General features: G+C 50.3%; 1 protein-coding gene across 1 annotated transcript in view; it reads right to left on the reverse strand.

Moving 5' to 3' along the window:
* The window catches only part of ATP6V1B1 (ATPase H+ transporting V1 subunit B1), a 29,160-nt gene extending 6,397 nt beyond the window's left edge, over positions 1–22,763 (reverse strand). Inside the window, exons 1-5 of the mRNA XM_047745112.1 lie at positions 22,545–22,763; positions 16,325–16,380; positions 1,758–1,856; positions 1,457–1,550; positions 827–904 (exon numbers count right to left, since the gene is read on the reverse strand). Coding sequence (XP_047601068.1) covers positions 827–904; positions 1,457–1,550; positions 1,758–1,856; positions 16,325–16,380; positions 22,545–22,662 — 445 coding nt within the window. The 5' untranslated portion in view covers positions 22,663–22,763. The remainder of the gene's footprint in view (positions 1–826; positions 905–1,456; positions 1,551–1,757; positions 1,857–16,324; positions 16,381–22,544) is intronic.
* Between the last annotated feature and the right edge of the window lie 1,791 nt (positions 22,764–24,554).

Genomic DNA, 24,554 nt, shown 5'->3' on the forward strand with positions numbered 1-24,554 from the left:
CAACCCTGCCCCAGACTCCAGAGCAGCACTACTGAACAGAATTTTCTGTGATAATGAGTATGTGTTCTAACTACACTGCCAGGTCCAGTAGCCCTGGTCACAAGTGACTAGTGAGCATGTGAAAGGCGGTTTTGAAATGCAAGTGTACTGCATTTGAATTAGTTTGTATCTCAATAGCCAGGGCCCACTGCTCCCTTGGACATGCCACCTGGCCTATTAGAAGCAGCAGGCAGGTGGGCACTCAGGCCAAGGCCCCCAAGGCTAAGCAGGGGTCATGTGTGCCTTCGAGGGAATGGAGGGTGGCCTGGAGAGCTGCTCCCTGAGGGGGTGTGTGTTCTGGGCTCTGCCTCTGATTTGCTGAGTGGTTGGGGGCCAGCCGCGGACCACTGTGGGGCCTCCATCTCATCCTCAGAACTGACAGGAGTGGAGGACTCGGGATGGCCTCGGGACTGTGTCTCCTTCTGCAAGCCAGCCCAGGGGCCTCTGAGGGGCGGGGACGGGGCACTGGAAGGCGGGAGAGTGAGGGTCTTGGGGCACCCATGGAACTTTGCACATGATGATGGCACTGAAAGGAATGGGACACAAAGGGCACTATTTCAGACTCTGTGGCAGATTTGGGGACAGAGAGGCCTCTGCAATTCTCACTGCACACCTGATCTGCCTGGCGGTCTGACCAGCTTGCGGGTGAGCCCTGGCCCATTGCTTCTGGCCTGTGTCTGAGGCAGAACTTCCGAGGGCAAGGTGGCAGAGGCGGTGGCTGGGAGTGAGGAAGGTGATTGGGGTCTGGGTCCCAAAAGCTGTCCAGAGCCTCTCTTTGGTGACTCACCATTGATATCCAGGAAGTCCTCTGCCATGACCACTGGCCCCTTGTCAATGGGCTTGCCAGAGCCGTTGAAGACGCGACCTGTTGGGGGATGCTCAGGGCCAGCCCTGGGTCTCCCTCACTGCTGCTCACCCTCCACACCACCACTGCCTCCCACCAGACCCTCATGTCCCTCTCCCATCAGCCCTTAGCCCTTAGAGAGCTGGCTACAGTGACCGTCTCCTTGGGGATCTTCCCTCCTCTCCTGGAAATCTTTACAGGTGAGGCGCTAGCCCAGGAAATTACTCTAATGGAGGGTTTTAGAGCTAGAAAGAGGAGAGGGCCAGGTATGGCAGATCTTGGGAGAAAACTGGGGGTGTGTACTCTGTTTCAGCCTAACCCAAATAGACAACTACCTACTGTGCCCCTAGTTGACTGAACCTGCTTTCCTCATTTACGGAACATCTGTATGTCTGGTTCTGAGCTAGAGTTGGGGGATCAGAGAGAAAAGACACACCTCTGACCTCAAAGAACTCACAGGGAGGCAGACAGGCAAAGAAGAAAGGACAACACAGTGTGCTAAGTGTGTGGTCAGGGAAGCTGGGCTGGGAGGACAGAGGAGCACCGCCCCCATATCCCTACCCCCATCCTCACCCAGCATGTCTTCTGACACTGGAGTCCGTAGGATGTCCCCTGTGAATTCACAGGAGGTCTTCTGGGCATCGATGCCAGAGGTTCCTTCAAACACCTATGGGACAAGAGGTTAATTACTCTAATAAGGGTCTTGCTGGGGAGAATGGGGCCTTCCATTCTAGGCTCCCTTGTGCCCAGCTCTGGGCAAGACGCTCTTGGGAAAATAGGACATTTCCTGCCTTCGGAGCCTATTAAGATAGTCGGGCACTTTGCGGGTTCATTCATTTATTCAGTCAGGCAACATCGCCCTGACACCACTTACCTGAACAATTGCCTTGGTCCCAGACACCTCAAGCACCTGCCCGCTTCTCTGAGTGCCGTCGGGGAGGGTAAAGTTGACGATCTCGGCGTACTGTGCGAACTGGCAGGAGGGGAGAGCAGCCCAGAGCAGCGGTGAGACCAGAGGTGAAGTCCCTATCTCCCCCCATCCCTCCTTGACCCAGTCTCAAGCTTCTGTCTTGAAGTGACCAGGCACTATTGGATGAACTTGAAGGGCTGAAGGTGGGACATTCGGGTTCTGTTTGGAAGGCAGTACACCTGGATGGGTAGAGCACTGACTTTAAAGACCAGGGTTAGAACTGATGCTTAGAAGCTGTGTGACCTTGTGAAGTTACTTCACGTCTCTGAGCATTACTTTCTTCGTCTTTCAAATGGGGGTAATAATACTTCATAGGGCTTCTGTGGGGAGAAAGTGAGCTACGTGAAGTCATTAGCTGGTGCCCGGGACCTATAACAACGCAATAAAATGTAATCACTACTATGGCTGTTTAGGTCCCATGGACAGCACTGTTGTCTCTGCCCCTATGGACTGATGGCGGACACACTGGGACAGTGTGTCCTGGGCTGCCAGGTGTCCCCTCGTACCAGTGGCCATCTTTCCCTAGCCACCGGGCTGGGGCTGATTCACGTGTCATCCTCACAGGTTTCGGGAATAAAAAGAATCAGGCAGTCACTTCTCTTTTGGCTATGAGCAACTGTAGTTATCTCTTCTTATCCATTTGAAAAGAACCAGGCTAGTATCAGGAATCTATAAAGAGCTCTTACAGCTCAACAATAAAAATACAAATACCGGAACTTTAAAACGAGCAAAGGATCTAAATGGACATTTCTCCAAAGAAGATACACAAATGACCAAGAAGCCCCTAAGATGCTTATCCCTCGCCATTGAAGAAACACAGATCAAAACCACGACGAGATACCAGGTCCCACTCGTGAGTGTGGCTGAAGTCCGAGGGACTACTGTGTGGTTGAGGGTGTGGAGAAATCGGACCCCTCGAGATGGTGCAGCCTCTTTGGAAAACACTCTGGCGCTTCCTCAAAGGGCTAAACAGAGAGATACATATGACCCAGCAAGTCCACTGGCCCAAGAGAAATGAAAACCTGTCCACACAAAAATTTGTGTATGACTGTATATGAATGTTCACATACAAGTAGCAGCCTTATTCATAGTAGCCCCAAGGTGGAAACAACCCAAATGTCCACAGACGGTGAATGGAGAAACAGAAGATGGCGTATTTGTACCACAGAGTATTATCAGCCTTAAAAACGAATGCAATACTGATCCTTTGAAAACACGGATGAACCCTGGAAACACGCTAAGTAGGCGAAAGATGCCAGAAACAGGTCACGAGTTATATGATTCCATTGAATACGAAGTATCTGAAATAATCTGATCCATAAAGACAGAAAGATTCGGGGCTGCGGGGGGCTGGAAGGATGACTGGGGGTGACAACAGGTACAGGGATTCTTCTGGAGGTGATGAAAATGTTCTGGAATCAGATAGTGGTGATAGTTGTACAGCTCTGTGTATGTACTAAAAACCACTGAATTGTGTGCTTTAAAAGAAGGAAGTTTAGGGGCGCCTGGGTGGTCCAGTCATTGGGCGTCTGCCTTCGGCTCAGGTCATGATCCCAGCATCCTGGGATCGAGTCCTGCATCAGGCTCCCTGCTCAGCGGGAGGCCTGCTTCTCCCTCTCCCTCTCCCCCTGTTTGCGTTGCCTCTCTTGCTGTGTCTCTCCCTGTCAAATAAATAAATAAAATCTTTTTTAAAAAAAGAAGGAAGTTTATATGAATTATAATTTTTAAAAAACAATAAGGCTGTCCTTCCAGGACCACAGGGAGCAGGTTGAGCAGGTTGGGCAGGTGGAGGTCTGCCCCAAGGAAATCCCACAGTCCCTGCAGTCTGTGCATGCTCCAGCAACCAGGGTCCCGGTCTTTCCCTGCTTCCAGAAGAGGCTGAGGCCGGAGAGCTGGGCTGGGAGAGCCGACCCCCGCCGCCAATGACACTGACTTCAGCTCTTGCCAGCCCCAGAGACCTAAGCCCCGCCTGTACCTTCTTCCAGGGGAGGTCCTGGAGGGAGTCTCCCTCACCTAGCTTCCCTGGTGATTGAGTTACTTCAGGGAGTAAGTCAGAATCAGAATCTAGTAAAAACAAATGGTAAAAAGATGACATCCCTCCCCACAGTGCTCCTCATATTCTGAAAGGTTAAAGTACTCCACTAAATTACTCCTTGGACAGCAGAGGGAATCAAAACTGACATGCTAGATGAAATGGAAAAGAATGAGAAAGGGTATCCCTTTGTGCCAAGACCTATAGAATAAATCGGGCTGTACTATGTTTTCTGACCAAAATCAAAACAAGTTAGAAATCAAAAACAAAAAGATGGTTAGACAAACTTCATAGATTTGGAAATCTCAAACCTAATGTAGAAGACAGAATTAGAAAATATTAAGCACCACTGGGTGGCTCAGTGGGTTAAAGCCTCTGCCTTCGGCTCAGGTCATGATCCCAGGGTCCTGGGGATCAAGCCCTACATCGGGCTCCCTGCTCAGCAGGAAGCCTGCTTCTCCATCTCCCACTCCCCCTGCTTGTGTTCCCTCTCTCACGGTCTCTCTCTCTGTCAAATAAATAAATTAATTTAAAAAAAAGAAAAAATATTAAGCACTAAGCAATAATGAAAAACTGCATATCGATATATATGTGATGCATCTAAACTTTATTTTTTTAAGATTTTATTTATTTATTTGAGAGAGAGAGAGAGAGCATGAGAAGGTAGAAGGTAAGATGGAGAAGCAGACTCCCTGTGAAGCTGGGAGCCCGATGCAGGACTCGATCCCAGGACTCCAGGATCATGACCTGAGCCAAAGGCAGTGGCTTAACCAACTGAGCCACCCAGGCGCCCCTAAACTTCATTTTTTTTTTAAAGATTTTATTTATTTATTTGACAGAGAGAAATCACAAGTAGGCAGAGAGGCAGGCAGAGAGAGAGGAGGAAGCAGGCTCCCTGCCGAGCAGAAAGCCCGATGCGGGGCTCGAACCCAGGACCTGGGATCATGACCTGAGCCGAAGGCAGTGGCTTAACCCACTGAGCCACCCAGGCGCCCCCTAAACTTCATTTTTAAAAAAAGATTTCTTTATTTATTTTAGAGAGAAAGCCAGGGGGAGGGGTTAAGGGAGAGGGAGAGAGAATCTCAAGCAGCCTTCACCCTGAGCACAGAGCCAGATATGGGGCTTGATCTCAAGATCCTGAGATTAGGGCCCTGAGGTCACGACCTGGGCTGAAACCGAAAGTCAGGTGCTTAACCAACTGCTCCAGGTGCCCCACATTTAAGCTTTAAATGCTTATGTTAGAAAAGAAAAAAACTGAGGAAGTTTAAGAGTATGCAACATGAAAAGTGAGAAAAAAGAACAGCATTAAAAACCCCAAGAAAGTAGGATGGGGGGGTGAGGAAAAGAGGTGATGGGGATTAAGGAGGGCACCTGTGATGAGCACCTGTGATGTACGGAAGTGTGAATCACTATGTTGTAACACAACACTATGTTAACTAATGGGAACTAAAAAGAAAATTTTTTTAAATGTATATATATATATATATAGTATATATATATATATATATATATACTAGAAGAAATAATAAAAGGTCAGAAATCATTAACACGGAGAACAAATATACAACAAGGAAGATTAAGAACCAAATTGGTTCGTTGAAAGCCTAGTAAAATAGACTGATAAAATAAACTGATGAAGAAAGAGCAAAGACATAAATAACTGTTGGAGTAAAAAAGTCAAAACCAGCTACACTAATAATATTCAAAAGGAATAAAAAGGAATTGTGAACAACCGTATGCCATATAGTTCAAAACTTAGATGAAATGAACAAAGTCTTAGAAGAATAAAACTCAAACCAAAACCAACTAGAAACCAAACAGAAAGCTGGAATAGTCCTACAGTCTTTAAGATATTACATAAATAGTGTAAAATCTTTCACAAAGGAAACACCAGTCCCAGCTAGTTTCACAAGTAAGTTCTGACAAAGCACAAATAATTTGAAACTTACCTGAGCTCTTCAAAAGACTAATGGAAAAGGGATGGTCTTTAATTAATTTTATGAGGTAAGGATAACCCCAATACAAAATAAGATAATGAAGAGGAAATTATAGGCAATCTCGCTTATGAATATAAATACAAAAGTCCTGTGCAAAATACTAACAAACCAAATCCAACAAGTAAAAAAAAAAAAAAAGGTTAAATTACAAACCAAATAATAAAAGAAAGATTAAAAAATCAAAAAATAAAGACAAACACACACACACACATGAAAGTTAAAAAGACCAAGTTGGAATTATTCTGACAATTCAAGGTTAGTCTAATATTAGAAACCTGATAATGTAATTAATTTACTTTATTAATGATTTGCAGGATTAAAAAAAACCCTGTGATCATCTTAACATTCCAGAAAAGGTTTTAAAAAACTATCCATGATTAAAAACAAAAACTTTGAAGATTAAAGAATCATGATATCCACAATTAAAGAACAAAACTACTCTTTGAAAATGGAGAATAAAAGGAAAATTCCTTAACTCCAAAAAGCATCCTCAAAAAAAAAAAAAATGCTTCTGATAACATACTCTGATGTAACATATAAGACAGTCCCTTTAAAATTAGGAGCAGGGGGGGCGCCTGGGTGGCTCAGTGGGTTAAGCCTCTGCCTTCAGCTCCGGTCATGATCTCAGGGTCCTGGGATGGAGTCCCACATCGGGCTCTCTGCTCAGCAGGGAGCCTGCTTCCTCCTCTCTCTCTGTCTGCCTCTCTGCCTACTTGTGATCTCTGTCTGTCAAATAAAAAAATAAAATCTTTAAAAAAAAATTAGGAGCAGGGGGGCACCTGGGTGGCTCAGTGGGTTAGACCTCTGCCTTCGGCTCAGGTCATGATCTCAGGGTCTTGGGATCGAGCCCCGCGTCGGGCTCTCTGCTCAGCAGGGAGCCTGCTTCCCTTTCACTCTCTGCCTGCCTCTCTGCCTACTTGCGATCTCTGTCAAATAAATAAATAAAATCTTTAAAAAAAAAAAATTAGGAGCAGGGGCGCCTGGGTGGCTCAGTTGGTTAGGCGACTGCCTTCAGCTTGGGTCACAATCCTGGAGTCCCGGGATCAAGTACCGCATTGGGCTCCCTGCTTGGCAGGGAGTCTGCTTCTCCCGCTGACCTCTCCTCCTGCTCTCTCTCTATCTCAAATAAATAAAGTCTTTAAAAAATAAATAAAATAAAATAAAATTAGGAGCAAAACAGGGGTGCCTGGGGGGCTCAGTCAATTAAGGATCTGCCTTCTGCTCAGGCCATGATCTCTGGGTCCTGGGATTGAGTTCCGCATTGGCTCCCTGCTCAATGGGCAGTCTCCCTCTCCCTCTCCCTCCACCCCTCCTTGCCCCACTTGTGTTCTCTCTTGCTTGCTCTGCTCTTCTCTCTCAAGTAGGAATAATCAGCTTGTGTTTTTAATAACTCTATTTGTATTTTCCCAATAATTTTCTCTAGTGTAATATCTGCTGGGATAATAATTTTAAAAAATTCAGATCCTTCAAAATAAATAAATAAATAAATAATTTTTTTTTAGAAAATTAGGAGCAAAACAACGACTGCTATTATCGTTCTATTCAGTATTACATTGGAAGAACCAGCCAATATAATATAATGAACAGCGGCGCCTGGATGGCTCAGTGGGTTAAAGCCTCTGCCTTCAGCTCAGGTCATGATCCCAGAGTCCTGGGATCAAGCCCCGAATCAGGCTCTCTGCTTGGCGGGGAGCCTGCTTCCCCCCTCTCTCTCTGCCTGCCTCTCTGTCTACTTGTGATCTCTGTCAAATAAATAAATAAATAATTTTTAAAAATAATATAATGAACAGAAAGAAACACTAGAAGGCAATGAAACTATAAAATAGAAAATTTCCCAAACCTCAAATGTAGTAAAGATAGGACCCCCCCCAAAAAAGTAGACCAGTTTCTCTTATAAATATAGATGCAGAAATTATAAACTATTAGCCAGTCAAGTAAAACAGTGTATTAAATAAACAATTAGGTATGATCAAACAGGGCTCATCAAAAGAATGTAAGCCTAGATAAATCAATCTTGGGAATTTGTCAACATTTGACAATATATAATTCATAATAATAGGGAAGTTTCTTGTAAACACAAATTAAAAAAGAAACCCTACAGAATTATGTAAATAGAAACTCAAAAGGCTTTTGATAAAATTTGGCAGTGCTTTTTGTTTTTAATCTTGTTTATTTATTTGTCAGAGAGAGAGCACAAGCAGGAGGAGCATCAGACAGAGGGAGAAGAAGACTCTCAGCCCAAGCAAGGAGTCCGGATGTGGGACTTGATCCCAGGACCCTGAGATCATGACCTGAGCAGAAGGCAGAGGTTTAACCCACTGAACCACCCAGGCGCCCCCCACTTTTATTTCTAATAAAATCAGTAACACCCAGAGATGCCCATATTGCTGTTGTTACTTAATATTGTTTTGGAAATTATGGTTTATACAAGAAAACCCAAAAAAGAGAAATTAAAAAGTATACTATAATAAACGTAAGTGGAGAATGCTTCATCTAAAAAAAAAAGATAGTGAGCGAGGAGACTGTATTCTTCAGAAATGTCAGAGAAAGGCTGTGGGAATGTTCTAGGTTAAAGGAGGCTGCAGAGATGTGACCACTAAAGGCAGAACCTGACCTCAGGCTGGATCCTCTGCTGGAGGCCAGAAAATGCTATATAAGATTTCATTAGGGCAGCTGGTAAACTGGAATGTAGATGGTTGATCAGATAAATGTATCCGTGTAAATTTCAGAAGTTGGTAACTACTGTTGTTATGCAAGAAAACATCCTTATTCTTTAGAAATAAACACTGGAGTTTTGGGGGATAACTTACCCTTAAAAGATCTAGGCAAAAATTATGCACACACACACACACACACGTAGAGCAAAAGACAGAACAAATGGGGTAAAATATTAACAATTGGGTATATAGACGTTCCTGGTACTATTTTTATTTTTGCAACTTTTTATAAGTTTGAAATTGTTTCAAAATCACATGTAAAATTAAAGCACCCCAATGGAAAAAGAGGCAGAATTCCCTTCATTTCGGATGATATTGTATATCTAGAAAAACCCAAGAGGCACTCTAGTTAAAAAAAATAAAACCCCCAGAATTAATAAGAGAAGTTGGCAGCTGTATACAAGATAAATGCATAAAAATCAATCTCTTGTACCATTGTGTGTCCATATACTTTAGTTTAAAAAAAAAAAAAAAGAGGGGCACCTGGGTGGCTCAGTGGGTTAAAGCCTCTGCCTTCCTCTCAGGTCATGGTCTCAGGGTCCTGCGATCAAGCCCCACATCGGGCTCTCTGCTTGGAGGGGAGCCTGCTTCCTCCTCTCTGCCTGCCTGTCTCTCTGACTACTTGTAATCTCTGTCTATCAAATAAATAAACAAAATCTTTTAAAAAAAAAGAATCTTTTTTTTCTATTCCAGCCATAAACGGATGAGGAATTGGAGAAAAATGTTCCATCCACAATAGGGCCCAAACCCATACAATATCTGGAAATAAATTTGACAAGAGAGGTACAAGAGAATAATAAAATCTTGGTGAAGGACATTGAACAAGCCCTGAACAAATAGAGAACAATACTGTTGTCCAAGACAGAATGACTGACTGTCATAAAAATATCAATCTTTTTCAAAAGTATATAAATTAAATGCATTCCCAATGGATTCTTGTTTCTTCTAGAATTTAATAAAATCATTTTAAAAATTCTTCTAAGTGTCTGACAATATCCAAAAATAGTTGCGGAAAAGATCATAGTGGAGGACTTGCCTTAGCAGATGTGAAAATGTGCTCTGGGGTGGGGGCTGGGAGGTTGGGTGAGCCTGGTGGTGGGTATTATGGAGGGCACGTATTGCATGGAGCACTGGGTGTGGTACATAAACAATGAATTCTGGAACACTGAAAAGAAATTTAAAAAATAAATAAAAATTTTTTTTAAAAAGGAAAAAATTAAAAATGAAAGAAATTATCTGGGATAATTCAGAGATCGCATTTAGGTCAACATGTATTAACTTTTATTTGTATGAAGTATAGTACTGTATTAACTATTTAAAAAAAAAAAACAACAACCGTGTTCTGAAGCTACAGAAGTCACAGGGTTAAGTGTCGGGGTGGGGTAGACGGACGGATCAGTGGGGCAGATTCGATCCAGAAACAGATCCCAGGATTTAGAAGACTGTTGTAGAACAAATGGGGGCACATTACTTCACAGGGAAAAATAGAATTTACTGAATAAATGGTACCAACAGAACCGGTATCTACTTAGAAGATACCCACATCATAAACACACATACATTTAAGCCATATGTAAAACCTTTACATACAAAGCTAAGATGAACAAAATACTACAGGAGCCTTTCTTCTTCCCTTTTCTTAGCTTTTCTAGAAAAGCTGGGCAAGAAAGATGTCTTTGAGTAAGGTAAGAAATCTGGAAGCCATAAATGCAAAAACAGAGATACTTGACCATAGAGGCTCCTGGATGGCTCAGTGGGTTAAGCAGTTAAGCGTCTGCCTTCCGCCTCGGTCATGGTCCCCGAGTCCTGGGATCGGGCTACACATCGGGGCTCTCTATCTCTCCCTGCTCATGCTGTCTCTTGCTCTCTCTCTCTCTCTCAAATAAATAATAAAATCTTAATTTAAAAATGCAAACAATAAACAAGGAGCTCCCATAATTCAAAAGGCAAACCTCAATATGTAGAAAGATGTCATAGAGGAGAAAGTGAAATCCAAACAGATAAAAAGACTCTCAAATATAAATAAAAAAAAACAAGGTAGTATTATTCTCATTGATTAGACAGGCAAAATTCCAAGACAGAACATGTTCGGGGCTGGCACGGATGCTGGAAAGTGGGTCCTCTAACACAGGGGAGACAGGAATGTGAATCCCCACAATCCTGCTGAGCTGGCAATGTGATCCCCAAATCTTCAGTATCTATTTAAAAATCTATTTTTTAAAGTTCTTATTTATTGGGGCGCCTGGGTGGCTCAGTGGGTTAAAGCCACTGCCTTCGGCTCGGGTCATGATCTCAGGGTCCTGGGATCTAGCCCCGCATCCGGCTCTCTGCTCGGCGGCTCTCTGCTCGGCGGGGAGCCTGCTTCCACCTCTCTCTCTGCCTGCCTCTCTGCCTGCTTGTGATCTCTGTCTATCAAATAAATAAATAAAATCTTTAAAAAAAAAGTTCTTATTTATTAATTTGACAAAGAGAGACACAGCGAGAGACGGAACACAAGCAAGGGGAGTGGGAGGGGGAGAAGCAGGCTCCCCGCCGAGCAGAGAGCCTATTGTGCAGCTTCATCCCAGGACCCTGGGAACATGACCTGAGACGAAGGCAGACGCCTAAGGGCTGAGCCACGCAGGTGCCCCTAAAATCTATTTTTAAATCAATATACATTTTGAAGTAGCAATTTCATTTGGGGGGATCTACCTTACAGCAATAAAGGCACCAGTACGAAAGGGATGTGTTTTGCTGTACCATCTGTAATAGCAAAGCCTGGAAACACAGCGAACGTCTGCCAATGATGAAACCACTGAGTCCATCACAGAACGTCCAGGCTCCGGGCTGCCCTCAGGAAGAACGCTACTGACACGGAGGGAATCCCTGACATGTTTTTAAGAGACGGACACCAACGTAAAGCGCCAACATGCACGCTATTTGCCTCTTATCATCAGAATCTTCACCTTGGTTATCTCAAGAAGCTGGGGATAGAAGAGGATAGGGACAGTTAACTTGTCTTTTCTCCCACCGTTTACAAGCAGCATGTTTTTTATTTTTTATTATTATTATTATTATTGGTAATTAAAAAGTAATTGGGGATGTTCAAGTACTGTGCGACTGGTCATCACCATCCTTACTATATTAAATCCCCCGCTCGACCTAACATAGTGACCCTAAGGGTTGGGTGGGGTGGGTAGCTCAATTTCCCAAAGGGGTGTGAAGAGTCGGGGCACCCCTGCGGGCCTGGGAGGGTGGAACTTGAGACCGGAGCGTTTGCTGCTTTGAGGTCACTGGAGGAAGCTCCGGCTCGGGCCCCTCCTCGTTCTACGACACGGACGTCAGGAAAGCTACCTCCTTCTCCCCCAAACCACCCACCCCTCGGAGTGGGGTTGCTGGGAGAGCAGGGCTCGCCCCCGGAGGAAGGCGCAGAGGTCTGCGGGCAGCTCCGCTCCAGCGGTCTTTGGCTTGTCAACCACAAGAGGGTGCCCAAGAGCCAGGGCTGGGACGCCCCGGGACAGACGTTAACTCAAGCCCTAGTTTTCCAAGGCTGTTCTGTGGGTCAGTCTCTGTCCCAGGCAGCCACCCGCCTCCTTGCCTGCTGGGCTGTTAACCTCAGGAGGAAAACTGCCCGGCAGAGGGCAGGCCAAGGCGGGCCCAAAAGAAAGGAGGCCAAGAGCCCGATAAATACCAGACAGCCAGGTGATAAAAAGTCATCCCTGTTCATGTGGGTTTATTGAGAGTGAGGGAGGGCAGAGGAAAGGAGAACAGAGAGGGCGGTGTCCTGTGTGTCCCTGAGAGATGACATCCATGAAATAAGAGGAAATGAACTGTAGAGAAGAGAAAGATTGCAGTCAGACACCGGGAAGAATTGTCAGGACCATCACACCCCGTCATTGAGGGTGTGGTGGAATCCTAGAATCCTCTAGGAAGAGAATACCAGGCTCCACTGTGTGTGTCTGCCTGGGTTATTTGTGGTGGGCAGGGGTGGCCACAGCCCGTTAGAACGGGGTAGTGTAGGGGGAGGATTCCAGGGTGTTATGATGACCTTATACTCAAAGGAGCCCCACTTCAGAGCCTGATTCTCTCAACTCCCACTCTGGGTCCCTAGGAAGACTGGGGGGAGGAAGGGATGGTTTAAGGCCACCTTTGTCCTCTGCCAGGGATTCTGCTGGGTTCTCAGCCAGCCAGGGCTCAGGCAGAGAGGAGCTGCTGCCCACAATGTTGCACTCCTCGAAATGGGAAGTTCTTAGCAAGCCTGGCAACACTTGTTTGAGAAAGCCCTGGCCTTGAATCCTTTCCTTCTGACGATGCCCAGAGCAGTTTGGGAAAAGCCCTCTTTGGAAACTGTCTTCAGAGCTGATACACATACTTCTGAAAGCTTTTTCCTTTACAAGTTGGGAAGTAGCCTCAGACATTTGGAACCAAGTCTGGTGGATAAGATGAGGCTTTCTTCAAGTCTCAATAAAGATTGGTCTGCATCAAAACACAGCAGCTGGAAGATTTCTAGAGCACTGAATCGTCTAATGTGGTCCCCAGCCCAGCAGCAGCAGCAGCACCTGGGAACTTCTCTGAAATGCAGATTCTTGGGCCTTAACCTCAGACTGCTGAATCAGAACTTTGGGTTGGGACCCAAAGAATCATTCCAAGGGATTCTCATGCATGCTCAAGTTCAAAAACCACTGCTCTAGTAAAATCTCTCTAATGAAACCCAAGCAGGTGGCTGTCTGCTAGCTAACCTGACTCCTCTTTAATGCTTGCACAACCTGTGTGTGACTGTTTGTGAAATCAGAGCTGGGCGTGTGAATGTTTAGTAATCTGGAGAGGGGGGCGCTTTTTAAAGTCTACACTCGGTTTTAGCCTTTAGGATTTTTTAGTTTCCACTCAGACCTCCAAAAATCAGATGAAAACTGTGGAAGCTAACTCTAGTAAAATGCACAGGCACATGGATACATGACTTCAGAGGTTTGCGTACAATTTCAAGGCCCTTATTCCCTGGGCTGAGAACTTCCGATCTACACAAAATTCTTCCCCCCACAAGCATTTTTCCTTTTGAGAAGGATGGAAGCCTGTCATCGCAGGTGTGGTTCGATTTGGGCAGCAGGTGGCGCTGCAGAGGAGGAATTGTGGCATTTTGCCCAAGCAAATGGGAAGGGGGAAGGGGGTGCAGAACCCAAAGAGGGGTACATAAAGCTGTCTTCTCCATCTCCTGAACTTATGAGACTATATATAACTGCTTCTTTTTCTTCCCTCTGCAAGTCCAGGGTCCTCTGGGTGTCTCCATAACCCACGTACTCTGTTCTAAGAGTTACAGATGCATATAACAGGCACAGAGCCACAGGTCTGGGGATCTGTCTCGTTTCCTAGTCTAGCCCCATTTAATGGCCGGGAGAGTGGATGGCTGTGCAGGTACTGACTCTCCGTACCATGCGAGGGGGCAGCAGATGGCACCAACTGCCTAATCAGGCGTATCAGCATTTCTGCCTTCCAAGCAGAGCTAGGGCTACCGTTCTCAAGGAAGAATAATAAAAATAACATTTATCTGATTTGATCCTCACAACGACTCTCTGACCATTTACTGGATGAGGAAACCAGCATTCACAAGCCGAAACAGATGCTTCTCAAACTTCAGGGAGCAATCACATCACCTTGAAGAGCTTTTAGAGACTGATTTCTGCATTCCTCCCCCCTGCTGCCCACCCACCTTAGAGTTTCTGATCCTGTCAGTCTTGGGTAGGAGCCTGAGAATCCATATTTCTTTCTTTTTTTCTTTTTAAGATTTTTTATTTATTTATTTGACAGACAGAGATCACAAGCAGGCAGAGAGGCAGGCAGAGAGAGAGGAGGAAGCGGACTCCCCACTGAGCAGAGAGCCCCATGTGGGGCTTGATCCCAGGACCCTGGGATCATGACCTGAGCGGACGACAGAGGCTTTAACCCACTAAGCAACCCAGGTGCCCCCAGAATCCATATTTCTAACAAGTCCTCAGGTAGTACTGATGCTGCTGATCTCGAATTGACAGGTAGCTAGTAGGAAGGGTGGGCTGGGGAGTCTGAGTCAGACTGCGGGGGGGGGTCACCCCACCATCACATGCACACACATAAGCACTCCATCACACCCCCTCCCACAGCCTCCCCAAGTTTAGTGGGTCAAACGGGATGGTCTGAAAAACAAAAACCAAAAAACAAAAAACAGGGAGGTCTGTATGAACTCGGAATCTGGTTTCCGGGAATGAGAGGGTCAGATTTAGTTATCCTAACTTACTCGTTCTTGCCTCTCATTCATGTACTCACCCTTCCTTTGAGCAAACTGAGCACCTGCAATGGACTGGGTGTTCAGCAGAAGTGCAGGGTGGGGCTCCGGGGACTTAGAAGTAAGGTGCAATGGGAGGGACACTGTGGAGGCAGTGAGAGGACATGTGGCCAGGTGGTGCTCAAATGGCTTGACAGAGCTGCGAAGGGGACAGTACGAAGAGGGAGAGGAGGGACAGGCTCATTGCCCAGGGACCTGGGGGAGACATCTAGAAGTGACCTCTCAGCCAGTCCTGGGGGTGAGTCAGAGGAAGGTATGGGGGAAAGGTAGCTGGAGAGGCAGAGGGAAGATATGAGCAAAGGCCTAGAGACATCAAATGGCAGCTCCATGCAGAGAGGAGGGGATGTGGCATGAGAGCGGAGAGGTGTGCAGGAACCCTGACAGAATGTAGGGCCTGTAAGGTGAAGGCACTGGGAGTTCTAGATGAGTCTGAAGCAGGGAAATGAAAGGGTTCAGGCTGCAGGGGGGAACATGGGGGACAGGAGGGCCCCACGCTGGGGGCCCAGAGGCCATGGCCAAATCAGGGAGCGCTGGGGTGGGAGACTGCTCGCAGATCATTGGCAATGACGGACTGGGGTCCAGGAAAGGATGACTCCAGGGTGGCACCAGTTTCCCAGTCTGGGGTGGGTTACACGCAGTGGGAGCCTGGGAGGGACACACTGCCTCCACAGTGTCCCTCCCATTGCACATACCCCTCTCATACCTTGACAGGGCCCTTGATGGCTTAAGAATCCCCAACCCCAGGGCGCCTGAGTGGCTCAGTTGGTTAAGCGTCTGCCTTTGGCTCAGGTCATGCTCCCAGGGTCCTGGGATCAAGCCCCATATCGGGCTCCCTGCCAAGGGAGCCTGCTTCTCCCTCTCCTGCTTCCCCCTAGCTTGTGTTTCCTTTCTCGCTATCTCCCTCTGTCATAAATAAATAAAATCTTAAAAAAAAAAAAAAAGAATCCCCAACCCCAGATTCAAAACGCTGTCAGTCTCTGCCAGGGTCTTGCCATTCCCCGGGGGACACAAAGGAGCCAACATCTCATTTCTTTCTGGGAGACCCACTTTATGTCCTACCCACAGCACAGCTGGTTCCCAGGCTGAGATATTCCAAAAGCCTTTGAAAACCTTGAGCTCTGGAAAAGAGTTAGCTGGCATTGCCCCTCTGCATTCTGTTCCTTTGAAAGGATGCAGCTGATGGAAGCAAGGTCAACACAACCATCACACTGCCAAAGGAAAAGGCACAACAGCCTAGCTCCTTGGCGGTAGGTGTGGGTCCCTGAAGGCCCAGAGTGGGAATGGGGGTGCACTGAAAATGCAGGAAGGGAAACCAGGGTGGCTGGGGAGAGAGCTAGGGAGGAAGAATGTGGGGACGTGTGACAGGGAATTAGAAGGGACAAGTGGGCCCATGGGATTTGGCCTTGGGGCCTGGGAAGAAATAGAAGTCTTACCTTGACCTGGTCCAGCACCACCAGGGGCCCATTGACGCTGCACACAGTCCTATAGGCTGGGGGGAGGGGTGGAGGTGGGTGAGGGTCTCACACCCAGACATACACAGACACACAGACACACACACACACACACACACAGAGGCATCCTCTGCTTTCCCTCCCTGGGCACACCACGCCCACCCCCTTCCCAGTCTGGGCTGTCAGGGTCATTAGCTGTGACAGGGCCAGCCACCATTGCTGTAAGGGTCATGCCCCTGCCTGCAGGGCCCCCCGCTGGCTTGGACACCTGCAGAAGGCTGGGGGAGGGCCAGGGCAAGGGCAGAGGCCCCTCAGAGTCCTCTCCTCCCCCTCAGCCATCCAGAAGTCTTTCTTATCTTGAGGCTGCTTCCCCTCCGGCCTCAGCCCCCATCTTACCCACCCCCTCCTCTCTGACCCACAGCATTTTCCAAAAGCTTCTGGCCCCCAGCTAGAGAGGACAAGTGAACTGCCCTCTGTGGCCCTCTGGGATCACTCGACACTGACTGAGCACTGCGCCTGTGCGCCTGCGCCCACGTGCACCGGTGCGCCTGCGTGGGGGTGGTGGGGGCTGGTGCAGGAACTGATGAGAAAAATCAGCCAGGGTCCCTGCCTTGTCATGAGGCCTTGCCAGGGAGGGTCCCAGACAACCTGGGCTCCCTGGGTGCCTGTGGGGGAGGGGAAAGAATGACAAGGAAGGAGAAAGAAGAGGAACGTCCCAGTCCTAGTGGCTGGAGAGAGCAAAAAATGGGGACATGAGCTCAGCTTACAGGGAGCCTCTAACTCCAGTGTTGGGGACCCCAATAGGAGAGCCAGGGACAGCTAGACAGGAAGTCTATCTCGCTTATGCTAGAGGCTAGTTGGGAACCCCTGGGGCTCTCCCTCACCCATGACCCTGGGATATACATCTCTTCCCTGTGAAGCACCAGTGGGACAGCTGAAATGAGGGACCCTGGCAGGGCAGGATGGTCAGAGTGTCTGTAAGGTCACGGGATCACTCACAGTTTGGAAGAACCCTGTTCTAACCCTCTTCTCAAAGGGGGAGGAGAATGGGGGTGAAAAACCTATTCCAGGGTCACCCAGCATGCTCGTGGCAAAGCTGGGGCTGGGATCCCAGTCTGCGCTTCCCATCAGACCACACTGGCTCCCAGCCACTTGCCCTCATGCTTCCGTGCAAACCCGGTGCCAAGTCACCTAGTCACCCCACACCAAGAGAAACTCAATGCCCCCAGCTCAAGCCCTCCCCAGTCTGGGGCTCAGTGGTCACACTGGGACTTGGGCTAGGGAGACCAGCTGGGCAAGGCTCTTCTGCGCTTAGAGACTGCTAGGAAAACTCAAGAACAGGAGGGCACGAGAAGATCTTTTCTTTTGGGCTTGGCTCTGGAGTGGCAGGAACTCCTTCAGGTTCCTCTGGAAGAGGGGAGAAAGTATCCAACCTTTCCTCTTAGACCCACCTTTCCTGGCCCCAGGGTCCAGGCTCCAGGATGACTGCTGTCTAGGGGAAATGGCCAGCGCCTCCTCCTCTGTTGGCCCTCCCATCAAGCAAGCTCTGGTATCTCCCATCTTACTTTTTTTTTTTTTTTAAGATTTTATTTATTTATTTGACAGAGAGAGATCACAAGTAGACGGAGAGGAAGGCAGAGAGAGAGAGAGAGAGAGGGAAGCAGGCTTCTCGCTGAGCAGAGAGCCCGACGTGGGACTCGATCCCAGGACCCTGAGATCATGACCTGAGCCGAAGGCAGCGGCTTAACCCACTGAGCCACCCAGGCGCCCCCCCATCTTACTTTTTAAAAAAGATCTTATTTATTTGAGAGAGACTGAGCAAGCAATAGAGCACATGAGCAGGGGGAGAGGTAGGAGAGAGAGAAGCAGACTCCCCTGGGGGCAGGAAGCCCAAGTCGGGACTCAATCCCAGGACCATGGGATCATGCCTGGAGCCCAAGGCAGATGCTTTCAACCGACTGAGCCACCCAGGCGCCCCTGGAATCTCCCATCTCAAGAACCACTGCCTCGGCCACAGTCCCTGCACCGCTGGGTGACCTTCACAGCCCAACTTCTGGCTCCATTGCTGCCTTCCTTCACCCACCTTCCTCCCTCCCCCTGCATTATCCAGTGAGGCTTCTCTCTAGGCCACCCCAAGGGGACCAGGCAGAGCAGACCAGAGCCTGATTTTAGAAAGCCCTGGGAAGAGCTGGCCTCCCGCTGGCCCTATAGCAAAAATACCAGACCGGCCCAAAGGGCTAAGATGGCTGAAGCAACTTGCAGAGTGGGTGGGCTGGGGTGGGGAGGGGCTCAAGGTCCACAAAGCCCCAGGGAACTCTTTCCAATTCTGCCTCTGAGTCTAGTCTTTCAACTTCCTCCCTTCGTCCCAGAGGGCTCCCCCCATTTCACAGCTTCTTTCCGGGAAAACTGTCTGGTGGAAATCCCCACAGAGCAACCTCAGGGAGGGCACCTGAGGTGGGGGGAGCAGTGGTGAGCAGCTGGGAGCAGCTCAGAGGGCCCTTGGGTTGGGTGCCCAGTGTGTGGTCTGTAAGCCCCCAGCTCATCCCACCAGCCTCAGCCATAAACCAGCTTTCTGGGGTTCCAGAGGCACTGGTCTCTCTCTCTCTCTCTCTCTCTCTCTCTCTCTCTCGGGGTTCCTAAATGCTTGCTAGATGAGTCCACCCTCCACAGGCTGGGCCCTTTGGCTGCAGAAAAGCCACTCTGGCTGTTCCGTGTGGCTTTTCATATCCCACAATGCCCAGCCCCTGACTTAGTCCTACAGACCCCTGGCTCTGCTCCCCACTGAAGTCCCACAGCCCTCAGGGGACACCCTAGATAGAGGGCATCCTCTTTTCCAGCCTGTGGTCCTTAATGAGATGGGTCATGTCGCCCCCCCTCAGACCAGGGCTCTGTTGCCTCCCAGGTCAGACTGGAGGCTATCTTTCCTTAGAGGTTGTCTAATCTGGACACAGCCAAGGTGGGGGCTGGGCCAAAGGTGTCCTTGACGGAAGCTGGGTTTTTTGTGTGTACCCATTCCCAGCTGATTGTGGACCACAGAGGCCCAGAGGTTGGCTGATTTCTCCTGTGGCACTGCCTCCAGCCTTGGCACCTACTCCTCAACCTTGGTGAGGTGCAGGGGGGTGGGTAGTAATGGAGGCAGGGGCCTGGCCCGGAAGACCTCTGAGGGGCACTCCTTCAATAGGCCTTCCTGAGACTTTGCAGACACTCCCTCCCTCAGCTCTTCCCCCTCCCCTTCTCCATTGTCCTAGCACTTAGGGCCACAGGCTTGGAGCCCCTCCCTGCCCCCACCTCCCCTCTGCCTTCCCCGTCAAAGGCTCAGCGGGGCTCCACGCAGCCCACTAATTAGGGCCAGCCCAGCCACACCTGCAGCGTCCTGGGAGAGGGCTGAGCCAGTCGCCCAGGCGTGAGGCTGGGGTGGGGGCGAGCCCGGGGCAGCAGGTCCCGCACCTCCTCCCTGATCCCCTCCCGAGGGATTAGCAGAGGGAGGGCAAGGGGCTGGAAGCCCAGGCTTCTTAGAATCAGTCCAGGACCAGCCGGGTGGAACTCTTTCAGTGTGACCTCCCTGGCCTTTCCGTTGAGGAAACTGAGTCAGGCGCCAAAGCTGGAGGTTTGGCACTCCAGCCTCTGGGTGATCTGACCTGGCTCTACCCCTCCAGCTGGGCTGATAGCCTGTGGGTCCAAGCTTTGCTCCTGCGGCACCCTGCCCCCCCCCCCGCATCCCCTCCTACCCCAGGCCCTGCCTAGCATCTTCTGCCTCACGCAATAGGAAAAAACTCCATGCCACCTCCTCCCCTCGGGGAGGCAAATGGTCCCTTCTCAACCAGGGCGCATATTGCTGGAATTCCCTTCCCATCCAAGTCTACTCTGCCCCCACCTTTCTGGCTCATTCCCTCAGCCACTGCAGTGAAATCACCCTTAAGGCCTCAGGCCTGTTGGTCCCTCTCCTCCTCCAGGAAGCCTTCTCTTGGACTCACCCCACCCATGGCCGAGGAAGCCCTGGGGCTGAAAGCCAGTTGCCCCATCCCTGTCCTTCTGGTCCTCCACCTTTCCTCCTAGGTTCCTTCTATCTTTACATAAAGTTCTACTGTCCAGAAATCCAGAGTCCTCGGGGATCAGAGGCCAGGCTGGGGGAGATGGGCAGAGAGACACAGGAGACCTGCCTCAGTGACCTAAGCGCACAGCTGTAGTTCTGCACCTGCCCTCTCCCCACCCCCGCCCTCCTCTCCCAACCCCCCCTCCACACCCTTCAGGCAGGAAACCCCTCAGGCCCCAGAGGAGAAGGGGGATGGGAACTGGAGAAAGCTGTGGTCACAGAAGCACACTGAGGAATCAGATCTGATCCCGGGTTGGGGAGGCTGTCAGTGGGGCAGGGGCTGGCCCCTGGAGGGTACGCTATGAGGACACTGGTGTGCAGCCTTTGTCACTGCAGGAACAATGCAGGAACAACTTTAATGCTGGTGGGGAGAAGAGCCGGTGGGGTGGAGGGTGGAGGGACTCCCCCTCAGCAGAACCTTGTCTCCAGGTCAGCTGTTGGGTGTGACACATTCACCTGGGTGGGGGACCCGTGAAGGGACACACAGACACCGGGGGTGCTGCCGCCCTGGGTCCCAGCCTGGGTCACATCTCCTGGGTGTTTCTCTGTACCAAGCCTTGTTGACTCTAAATAAGGTGCAGGCTGGAGGGAACCGGCTGGAGGGGGCCCTGGGGTGAGGTGGCACCTGTCAGGGTCCCTGGGAAGGCACCCTGCAAGGAAGGGTAGTTGGGGGAGGAGCTCAGATCTCCACCAGGCCTGGGCTCTGGACCCAAGTGGGGGACCGGCTGGGGTATTTCCGGTCCTTCATGACCCCTGCTTTGCCCCAGGGGGGGTCTGGGCCTCAGCGGTTCCGGCTGCTTCCCGGGTGCCTCCACAGAGCCAGGCCTGCAGGGCCTCCTTGCTAAATCTGGCCCCGCTTAGCTTCTCCTCTGCTGGAATGTGCTCCACCCCTCAGTGCCTGCCTCAGGCCCCTGGAGGTGCCTGCACACCCCCTGCTGTGTTCCTCCGCATGGGGCCTGACCACACTGCACTTGGTCTGTTCTGGGTGGCTGCCAGCCCCATTCAACGCAGACCTGGCTCTCCAGGCTGCCCTGTCAGGCGGCTCCTCCCCCTGCGGCCTGGGTAACAGCAGACAGAGGGCGGGAGGCTGTGCTGGGCCAGCTTCTCTGTTCACACGCCCTGGCCCTGGCGGGAGCCTCTGACTCTCCGTAGCCCGTCCTGGCCAGGCCGGTTTATACCAGTGAGCTGGGCTGCCTGAGAACCTAAGAACTGGAGAATGACCTTGGCAAGGAGAGATGCAGCCAGAACCCCCTTTGGTCCTCAGAGCCTTACTGGTTTCTGTGCCCCAGATATCTGGACACACCTCGGGGTGGCCCCCTCTGAGTCCTGCAAGGGCATACACTGGGCTGTCCCTACACAGACATTCGACATCACCTGCCCACGTACCCACATTCTCCCCATGAGCACGCACGCTCGTGCACAGACCCACACGCTCACGCTGAACCCACAAGCATGCACACACACTGTCCCACATTTCCTCACTCTGATCACACTCATCTGCAAGCGGTCACACACATATTTACACCCATCCCCACCTAAGTGAAGGTGGGAGCACACACGTACCCAGGCACGCGCCTTGCCCTGGGTTAGACACACAGACACCTTCCCCAAAATGCACGCATGACATGTACCTGCGGACACGACACGCAGTGGCACGTATGTCCCCACCGCGAGAAAGCACACACAGTCTGCCCTGCCACACACATTCCCTGAGAACACCTGATGGCACATTTCCTTGTGCTGAGTGTCCTGGTGTACACGCACAACCCCCCCCCCAACACACACCGATTCACACAAACCATGTATCACAAACACACACTCTTGGGGCAGTGGGGAGCTCTCTCTGGACTTGGGGTCTCAGTACAGGGTAAGGGAGATGACTGAGAGGTTCCTGCAAGGTTCCTGCCCTCCCTGTTGGGTAGCCTGGGCTGGGGACCCCATCCCCAGCTACAGAGATGGCCCCTTATCCGGGGCAGCCCATGGTGTCACTCTGCTGGACCGAGAGGCCCCTAGATCTTCCTCCGCCTCAGATCCTCCTCTTTCCCTGAGCCTAAGAAGCAGAACCACCCAGCAGCGCCCACCCCACCCCCCGGCAGGGATTGTACTCACTGACACGGGGGTGGGTGATGTAGTTTCTGGTGACCGCTTGCATGTGTTCTCGGGCTGTGCCCAGGTCACAGCCACTGCCAGGGACTCCCCCGGGCCTACTGTCTACCCTCATGGCCATGGCGAGGCGGCAGGCTGGGAGCTGAGGACGGGAGCCTGCCGGTGGCGAATGCAATACTTGAGGCCTGGCTGGAGCTGGAGGAGCTGGAGAGGGCGGCTCAGACCGCCCCAGAGGCCACCCCTCCCCTCAGCAGTCCCCTCCTCCCTGAGTTGACTGTAAACAGGGAAACCGGCCTCTGGTCCAGAGGCTCTTCCGGATCTGGGAGGGGACCTAAGCCAATGGCCAGCAGCAGCTGCCAGGAGGGTATCGGTACAGGCGTATGGCTGGCCCTCTAACCTCTGAATCTAGGTGTTCGTTTGCCCCCAGTCTGTGGCCAGGGTGAACTCAGCTCTTCCCCTTGCTCCAGACCACATCTCTTCTGGGTCTCCACACCACGTGTACTTTCTGGCAGGCTGCTCTCTCCCCACATCTCTTCCTCACTGTCTCCCCATTCTTGTGCCAGCTTCAGGGCCACCTCCTACAGGAAGCCTTCTCTGCATTCACCACTCATCTGGTGTCTTTCCTTTGTCATGCCCTTTTGGAGAATTGTCTCTTGTCACTGCCCCTAGACTCTGAGCCTCCAGAGAGCTGAGTTTGTGTCTCCTCCATCAGACTTGGGTCTCTTTAAGTCTTTCTGTCTCATAATACTGAGAGCTTTCTGGGAGCTGGGGCAAGTCTCCCTCCATCCATTCCTAGGACCGTCTTACCTTTTTATATTTCACCTGCCCAGTGTCATGCCACAGACCTATCCTGACATTTTTCAGCTCAGAGCAGAACGTACAAATGGAGGAATCCTCCTGGTATCTAGTGGCTAAAGGAGTCATGGGGTCACAGGTCTACTGGACAAGTCAAGGTGGGCATGAGATAGTGACTCAACCCACTGAACCGAAGGTTTGCCCTGGTCACTCCCATGTTTCATTCCAGACTCAGGATGTCCAGCCGGCAAACTATACCGCCAATGCAGAGGGAAGGGAGGAAGCTCGGCTGTCTGGGGACCCCTGTCCAGGTGACTCAGGCCAGCCAATCCGAAACCAAAATATGTCTTCCCCAGAGCAGACTGGGGTGGACCATGCTTGGCTTTTCTTCCCCAAAGATTAAAATCTCACCTCTAACCTCTGGCCCAAGGACCCACTTTGGGTCCCTGGTCCCTCTCTCAGTATTTCCATTCTTTCAACATCTCCTGGATGTGTGTGTGTTGGGGGGGGTACTTTGCAGAGGGGACCTTTGTGGTCATTGGCAACCCTGCACCCGGACTGCAGTGTGGTAGTTCCACAAATCTCACCTGGGGGATACAATGACAGGGAACCACGCCCACACAGTACCCACATCCATTTCCTGCTCCCAACAGCAAACTTCGCTTATGGAAAATGCAACTACTGGGGGACACAGGGCGAAGGGTACAAAGATTTCTTTGCAACCTGCTATAAATCCACAGCCACCGCCAAACAAAAAGTTAAACACAAGCATCTTACTTGAACAAAAAGACCGTGGTGACCGTGGGGGTCGTGTTCTCTGGGGCACGCGGGATCTTGCCTGGTTTTATCCTGTCTAACTCTCTGGATCCTGATCCCACCTTTCACTGTTTACCCCTCTTGGAGGACTTAACAGTTCCACCTCTTAGGTATTTTTGCTTCAAGGAGGAGCTAACAAAGAGCAATGTTTAACCAACCAATGCGTCAGTGTTGCCGCCTTGGGCTTTGCAATGCCCAGGTGGGAGCTCTAATTGGGAGTAGGCCTGAGGTGCCTGTCATCCCACACGTGTGGTACTCGATCCTCCCCTTAACTGTGAACGTGGGTCTAGCTTCCACTCCCCTGCCATTAGAGCTCCCCAGGCTCAGCCCATTCTTCTTCCCAGAGAGAAGGAAAGAAGCGATTGAGGGCAGTGCTGGTGCTGTGGGGACTCCGTTTCCCTT

Source organism: Lutra lutra, chromosome 9 (assembly GCF_902655055.1).
Source record: "Lutra lutra chromosome 9, mLutLut1.2, whole genome shotgun sequence".
NCBI lineage: Eukaryota > Metazoa > Chordata > Mammalia > Carnivora > Mustelidae > Lutra > Lutra lutra.